Raw genomic sequence first — 8,021 nt, forward strand, 5'->3', positions numbered from 1 at the left:
TTGCCATTTAATGATCCCCGTCCAGTTAGACTGTTCTTGTGTGTAGATCCAGGGTACATGATAACAATTATTGGGTGGATTATGTGGTCATATAGTTCATTTACCTTATTCATTGTGACTCACAAGGTAAAGTTCATGTTTTGTAAAATTGGCCCTATGCAGTATATTGGATTGGATCAGGATCAGCTGTAATTTACTGCTGCATGACATGTTGAAAGTGTTACTTCAAATGCTTTGCCATGGTGGATTGTTGGTATTGAGGTTTAGGTCAGGTAGCCATTTGCTAGCTGGTATGGTATTATGTGTATTTGAAGTAGATGATAGTTTGCATATTTTGCAAGACAAATTCTCGCTTTCAAGAAGTAGTAGCATGTGAAATAGTAATATGTGGTCTAGGTGAGGGTGACGTAATCCCACAGAATGATTCATGACTGTTTTAAACTGATGGTATTGAAACATGCTTTTGCTAGGAAGGTGCTTCTTTTTCTTGTAACTCATCAAAAGTCATGAAAGAGCCATCTTTGAAGACACATGCCAAATGGCTGATTCTGTGTTGTTTCCAGAGAGAGGGTGAGATGGGACTATGTAATTTAACTGGTTTGTGCCAGAACGTGAAGGTCTCACACTGGGAGTTTGGAGTCCAATGGGTGTTCTGTATCCATTCAAATTGAATATGTAGAGTTGTTTGTTCAGTGACGAACATGTTCCAGTTCAATGGAGAGGAAACAAAGAGGGATGGTGGGTGCTTCTAATCCTCCAAGAGAACTTGACTGTTATGGTGCATGTATTGAAATCTTAGGGTTTTTTCCAGCAGTAGTTACTAATTTTGTTATCTAGCATATCCAACAACTATGCAGATGGTGAAATCAGGATATTACTGAAGAGAATATATAAATCATTTCGAGGGTTTTCATCAAGGTTGTGAAGTTGAAGGAGAAACAGTCACTAACATTGTGTGAAATGTGAAGGACCAAGTATTTGATTTGTGATACAAGTTTAAAAGGAAGAGCTCTGATCTCAGCATTCCACTTTATGACACTGAACAGATTTTGGATCAGGAAACAGAGTAACCACAGATTTTGTCTAATGTTGCATATGAGATCATGGACCGAACGCAGAGAGCATTCAGGGTTTGTCAAATATAAAATGATGTTACTGGCATATGATCTAATTTTGTGATGAAACGAGGGAGTCGGAAGCCAGTGATGCTGCTATTTTGTCGAATGGGGACGGTTCATCGACGATAGCAAAAACAGCAGTTAAGACACCACCTGCTTAATTTGGTAAGGATACTCAGTCGCCATCTGCCTAAATTCTTACGTTTGTTAGAGGAAGTGAACTAATCCATGGGATTGCGATAAAGAACGCCGTAAGAAACTGTTCTTTGATTATTTTGTATCTTCAACATACCTTTTGAGCTTTAAATAAACTATCAACTGAGTAAACAAATTAACTTGTAGATGGACAAAGGGTAGCCTACACACCAAGTACACTCCCCTTTAACAATCTGCCCCTTTAAATATTTACCTGGACACACCTGTTCTTCCGCTCAAAGTTGCACAATAACAAAGAGTAAGTGTCGCTTGTCGAAACTATCGGAGGATATTTAGAATACGGATTTTCAAATCTTAGTTTTAGGTAAGTTTATTTGACATTTCTGATTTTGGCTAGTTTCGATGTGCTTCACTGTTCTTAACCCATAGCCTACTTTCGAACAACGTCACTGTTACGGTGTAGTATCAACCTTTTTAAAGTGAATTGAAGTTGCCGACGATTTAAAAACGTACGATACAAATTGAACAAAAAGGTAAACCCGAAATGGCGACGTTTGTGACATTGTCTATGAAAGATGAACCCATGATATGTATTGAAATAGGCCACTGAAATGTTTCACTGAGTAGTCACGGCCTAGTAGGTGCGTATACTGTTTCGTGCTCTCTTCCTTGATTTTGCAGTTACCTTGTGCGACTTCACATTCACTATGTACTAATCGGGGTGCCATCTACGGCGGTCTATTTATCCATAACTACCAGTTGCAATTAGCCGACTGTTCCAAGTATCGCTACTGTGAATGTTGTGTTCTTGTTTTAGCAAAAACGAGGAAACAAACCAAACAGTAGTATTGCGTAATAAATTTCCGATCTGTTATTTGAATTTGTATTAATTAGACAATACAATTTATTTGGACTCCCATGTAGTTTGTGTGATTATCATTGTTATGCTTTCTCCCCTTTTTTACAGAGAGGACACTGAGAATGTGCCAGGCCAGGGCCATTCATACAAACAAACATTAGTTTTTAACACCAAAACAGACAACTGCCACTGCTCATTTTGAAGAAATGACTGAGATCCTGTCACCAAACACTGAGCCAATAGACAAGAACCCCCCGGAGCTAACGGCAGTGCCCCCTGTGCTAACAGCAGAGCCCCAGTCCCCAGGATGGGTAACTGAAGGAGACACAGAAAAAGTAGGCCAAGGGGTAAATAAAGCGGATGAAGGTTTTGACGTGTATGGCAAAGAGAGAATGGGCTTAGCCAACAGTGAGGCCAGCACTCTCCGGTTGCCCGTTGTTGAACAGCCGAGCGGAAGCAGAAAGGACACGTCCAAATCTAAAGCGAGGAGAAGAGAGGGAAAGGGGTCGGACGCAGAGGGAGGTAGTATGCGATCTGACTCTGCCTCGCTGAGAGGAAGAGTGAGCAGGACGGAGAGCGAGAGAGAGTTTGGGACAAGGGAGAAGGGGAACACGGGTGAGGGCTGGAAAGAGTTAATGGAAGAGAGGGAAAGAGAACACGAGTTGGGGCTGTGGGATAGTAGGATGGGGAAAGATTTAGAGATAGAGGTGGAACAGGTGAATTCAATGCCAGAGAAGGCAGCAGGGGTCTTTAGCCCTGTCACCATCATCCATTCCTCCAGCGTCCCGGGATCACCCAGAGAGAGTGCACCTGTCTGGGAAGGGGACACAGAAAGGAGCCCCTTCCTAGGAACTGGTGGGTCCCAACCTGATGCCTACTACCAAGACTGGTCAAGAGAGGCTCCCTCATTATCCTGTAAGAAAAAAACGACAGTTCAAAATGTTACTTTACTCAGTGCTTTTATTTTAGAGTAAAAACAGCCATTTCACAGAATAACAGAAACTGAAGAAAGCTGAAGAAATTAACATGGTACATGTTTAAGCACACTGGACTGGTATTGGTTGAGAGATCACACAAGACAATGCCACAGATGTCACAAGTTTTGAGGGAGCGTGCAGTTGGCACGTTAACTGCAGGAATGTCGACCAGAGCTGTTGCTCGTGAACTGAATGTTCATTTCACTACCATAAACCAGCCTCACAACGTAGACCACGTGTAACCACGGCAGCCCAGGACCGCCACATACGGCTTCTTCACCTGAGAGATCGTCTGAGAACAGCCACCCAGACAGCTGATGCAACCGCTGGTTCAACCGCAGAATCTCTGCACAAACGGTCAGGAACTTTCTCAGGAGGCTCTCAGGACCGGGGTCTTGACCTGACTGCAGAAGCTGGATTTGGCGGTCCTGGGCTGGCGTGGTTACACATGGTCTGCAGTTGTGAGGCCAGTTGGATGTACTGCCAAATTCTCGGAAACAATGTTGGAGACGACTTATGGTAGTGAAATGAACACTCAGTTCACGGGCAATAGCCCATCATCGACATTCCCGCTGTTAGCATGCCAGGTGCGCGCTCCCTCATAACTTGTGACATCTGTAGCATTGTGTTGTGTGATAAAACTGCACATTTTAGAGTGGCCTTTTATTGTGACCAGTCCAAGGTACACCTGTGCAATAATCATGCTGTTTAATCAGCATCTTGATATGCCACACCTGTCAGGTGGAGGGATTATTTTAGCAAAGGTGAAGGGCTCACTAACACAAATTTGAACAAATTTGAGAACAAAATCTGAAAGAAATAAGCCTTTTGTTTGCATAGCAGTAATCAGAATCAGGTTTTATTGGCCAAGTATGATAACACACACAAGGAATTTGGTTCTGGCTGTTGGTGTCTCTCTAGTACTACAGGCAATATACAGACAACGTACATGTACAGACCAGAGTACACAATATATGGGTGTGGAAGTGCAAACAACAAGAGTAATGTGCGTCTCATATGTGGATAGTGCAAACAACAGTAATGTGCATGAAGTAAAAGAATGTACATGAACAACGGTAATGTGCATATGTATGTGGGTATTGCTAACGTAACAACAAAACAAGACAAAGAAGTAAAGTGCATCACATATCTTACATCTTTTACTTCAATTCACGAAAAATGGGAGTGAAAACAAAAGTGTTGCATTTATTATATTTTTGTTTAGTATTCTTTTTTTTTTTTTTTTTTTTTTTTACCCTTCCAAGGTGGATGTACCGGAACAAACCGGGACGGTCTGAAAGTGGGAGCATCAGTGTTTACTTCAGCTTTGATCTTCCCTCTTCTTGTGTGGGGAGGCTACGTCTTTTTGCCCTTTGATGCCCCCCTGTTGGATAGTGCCCCATTGCGGCTGGTCTACACACTGCGTTGTTCAGTGTTTGCTGTCATACCCATTGTGCTAGGTGAGGACAAGGCAGCTTGTTAAAGCTATCGCTTCTTCACCCAGTGGAAAAACCCACGATCCTGCTGTGCAAGATGATCGGCACTGACTCCATTTGTTTTTTTTGTTTTCTTCCTTTTCTCAGGTGTGTTGGTACTGGGCGTGTCTAGGCTCCGTCACCGCTCTTTGAAGCCACTGTGCGAGGGAGAAGCTGAGCCCAAGGGGGTGAACGTTCACCGACGTTTCGTGGATGATTCGATATCCCTCTTCCTCCTCTATTTCTTGCAGCTGGCCGTCATGGCAAACTACCTGGGCCAAGGCCAGCTCAAACTGATCCCTTTGCTTACCATCATCTTCACTTTTGGCAGGTAATATATTCTGATGAAAAAACCTGGGAGCTTCAAGCAGCCGCCTTGTAGTGCTTTGGAGTGGGACAGTAGGCAGGCTTGAGTTGAGTTGATTTTCAGTTGAAGGATCCTTATTGGGTTTTATTTTTTCTCCTGCTTGAAGTAATCTGATTTAATGCTTTATAGTGTTGGTTGAGAGAATGTCTATTCACAGAAACATGCTGTTATGTATTTACTTGTGTTTGCTTGGTGAACAGTATTGGACAAACCCAGAAATATGACGTAGAAAAGTCAGACACATTTCCCTCTGCTTTAATCCACAGGTTGGTTTATTGGATAGCTGCTGCCTGGGGCAACAGCGTGAGGGGCTTTGGCTATGGCTTCTCCTTCCTACCCATGGTGACCATGCTGGTGGCCAACCTCTATTTCATTTTTACGGTCGATTCTGCAGGGAGCATTTTTGCTCAAGATGCGGCGTCCTCTTCTAATCAACCACCACCAGTCCCATATCGGCAGAGGTTCTGGGGTTAAAATTGGGAGGGGTCACTGAACTTATCCCAGGCAGAACCGAGAGGAAGCAACGTAATTATGTCTGACGTTTTACAGGAAACAAATGGAAAACACAGATTATATTATTTTGGAATAAAGTACTGTAACAGTTTTCTGAATTAAAAACAAACAAACAAACAGATGTCAGTAACACAGGGCAAATAGTTCAAGTTTGTTTCATCATTGTATTTCATTGCACCAGTTTGTCACTAAACTGCATACTGGCTAAGAATTTAATACATTAATTATAAGAGCATGCATTGTACATGGAAAGAATTCTGTGTGAGAGATGAGCTCAAATATACTAAGAATATAGATTTTTACAATGTTATAACCCCCCTCACTTTTTTTGGAAGCTATTTTGAAACTTCTGTTGTGGCATGTCTGTCAAATTTTCAATTGTAGTTTTTCACTACTACTACTAATGTAGCTTGATGCATTTCCTCCTAATTTGTAAAAACGTTGATTTATTTTGTTTATTAACCGCATATTTATAAGAGCGAGTCAGCAAACCTGCACTCCACTGTCTTCCATGATCGTGTCAAACAGTAAAATTAAGAGCGAAAAGCATGTGCTTGTATAGTGCACCATCAGCTTGTTGATTAGTAGATATCTCTTAACTGTCGAAAGCGCGTAAAAATATTTCATAATATTTTTACGAAAGCTAACTAAATTAATTTAGACGATATGGAACAGAGCTTCTTCCGTGTTTTATCTTGACTTTTCAGTGCATTTATTTTAGGTGCAGGAAACTTCACTGTCTGTTCCTTTTTCTTGTTTTGTGACATTAAATTGCAGATGCTTTTTGTATTTTTGTAACGTGCACTACTATAAATACGACTTTAAAAGTCTTGACGTAACTATGACTACAGACTCTAATGTGTAGAAAGACTGGCAGTAGACCAAGAATAAACTATGTGGGAAGGCGTTTGTCTCAGACATGAACTTGAAAAACCAGTTCTGATTTTAGCCTGTCGGAGGGCAAAAAATATTTCCTACTATTAGGGCCGCCTCCATTACAGGACTACATGACAAGAGTCGCTCCGAAAAACGTCTGAGGTGTATGGTGACAAAAGCCATATAAAGGGTCAACACAAAACCTCTTCTCGCACGAACTTTGGACAAAGTAAAATGACGAGCAATCAAGGAAAACGAAAGCACAATGCCTGCCTGCTAAGGTTTAAAGAAAATTGCCCCTTCAGAAGGTGCAGAAGAAACAAATTCAGTGGTAAGAACTATTTAATTACGGCCAGGTGGATGAGCAGCAGTTGAAACTAACATACTGTCACAATGACTCTCTACGTGTGTCGTTGTAGTTGTTAATTTCACTAGTAATATGTAGTATGATACAAATGAAATAAGGAATTGAAAAGTAACGCTAAATGACAACACTTGACGGTGTATGTAGAATATTTTTTTCCCATCACGTCAGAGTTGAAGAACGACTAGCCTCAGTCGTGGTAGCACAAGAATATCGGTATGATACGTTGTCTTTGCTGCTAAGGCTATCGAAACATGGTTGCACGAAGTCTACTGCTCGAAGTAACTTATCAATAGGCTACTATAAATATCAACATTGTCACAGTATTTTTGTAATATGTAGTATAACATTACAGTTTCCGGGGAGGGGGGGTAGTTTGGGGACACAGAGAAATTCCTTTTCTGTGCACTTCAGTCGATAAGATAAAAGTACATGTAAGGTCAAGTGAAAGGAGAGAATTCATTATAGCGCTTTGACAGAACTGGTCATACAGGAACTACTAATGTAGAGTGACGTATTTTGCAGATCATGACGTCTTCTTCTTATTTGTTATAATAATACTAATACTACTACTACTACTACTACTACTACTAGGAAGTCCACGGTGAAGGGTATGCATGTCTGCGGATATTTTGTAATAAGTGTTGTATCCTCGGGATAGATACAAACGTCCCCTCGGTGCAGGCTGGGGCACGTTGGGCAAACTTGGGTGAACAAGGTGGTGGTCCTGTTGTTACAAGTGCCAGCGCAATGAACGTCCTTTACGTTGAGACACACCCACAACCATCCGCAGGTCTGCCTGATTATCACTCAGCTCAACAAGAGGAGCACTCAGGTAAGGAGATTAGATTACTCCATTAAACATGTTCTTGCTTTTGGAAAAACAAAGAGGTAACTCAAATTGTCAAATTCTAAAATATTCCTTCCTCTCTCTTACCCCATACAACTTCCTTTCCTCTGACAAAGAAGCCATGGATATGGATTTGGCAGCTGCTCCCACAGGCCCAAACTTTGCCAATCTCCCATCTACCTCATACTCTGTTCCTAGACCCTCTGCTTCCAACATTCAACCCGTTAACGCTCACCAGTTACACCTACCACCAGCGGCAAGCGAGAGTAGCATGGGTAAGTAAGGAACCTTGTCAAGAACGACGCACATCATTTCGATTTGAGCATTAAAATGTTGTTTATCTGTATTCAAGCCTTTTCACCGCAATCACCCAGATGAGGAAGTTGTGTTAAGGACCTCTGATTATCTTTTCAGAGTTGGACAGCGGTGTTGATCCAGAGACTGGAGAACGAGCCCAGGGATGACA

General features: G+C 41.8%; 1 protein-coding gene across 1 annotated transcript; it reads left to right on the forward strand.

Annotated features, from left to right (window-relative positions):
* Positions 1-1,567: 1,567 nt before the first annotated feature.
* Positions 1,568-5,564, forward strand: tmem79b (transmembrane protein 79b). Its single transcript, XM_030782053.1, has 5 exons — positions 1,568-1,638; positions 2,242-3,048; positions 4,376-4,570; positions 4,694-4,916; positions 5,219-5,564. Exons 2-5 carry the CDS (start codon positions 2,340-2,342, stop codon positions 5,424-5,426), a joined length of 1,335 nt encoding a protein of 444 aa, XP_030637913.1. The 5' UTR covers positions 1,568-1,638; positions 2,242-2,339; the 3' UTR covers positions 5,427-5,564.
* Positions 5,565-8,021: the final 2,457 nt, after the last annotated feature.

This window comes from Chanos chanos, chromosome 8 (genome assembly GCF_902362185.1).
Source record: "Chanos chanos chromosome 8, fChaCha1.1, whole genome shotgun sequence".
Classification (NCBI taxonomy): Eukaryota; Metazoa; Chordata; class Actinopteri; order Gonorynchiformes; family Chanidae; genus Chanos; species Chanos chanos.

Coding starts and splice junctions, on each gene's coding strand:
- tmem79b (XM_030782053.1), top strand. CDS start 2,340: ATGACTGAGATCCTGTCACCAAACACTGAGCCAATAGACAAGAACCCC. Junction 4,571..4,693: donor TGTCATACCCATTGTGCTAG/GTGAGGACAAGG, acceptor TCCTTTTCTCAG/GTGTGTTGGTACTGGGCGTG. Junction 4,917..5,218: donor ATCATCTTCACTTTTGGCAG/GTAATATATTCT, acceptor TTTAATCCACAG/GTTGGTTTATTGGATAGCTG.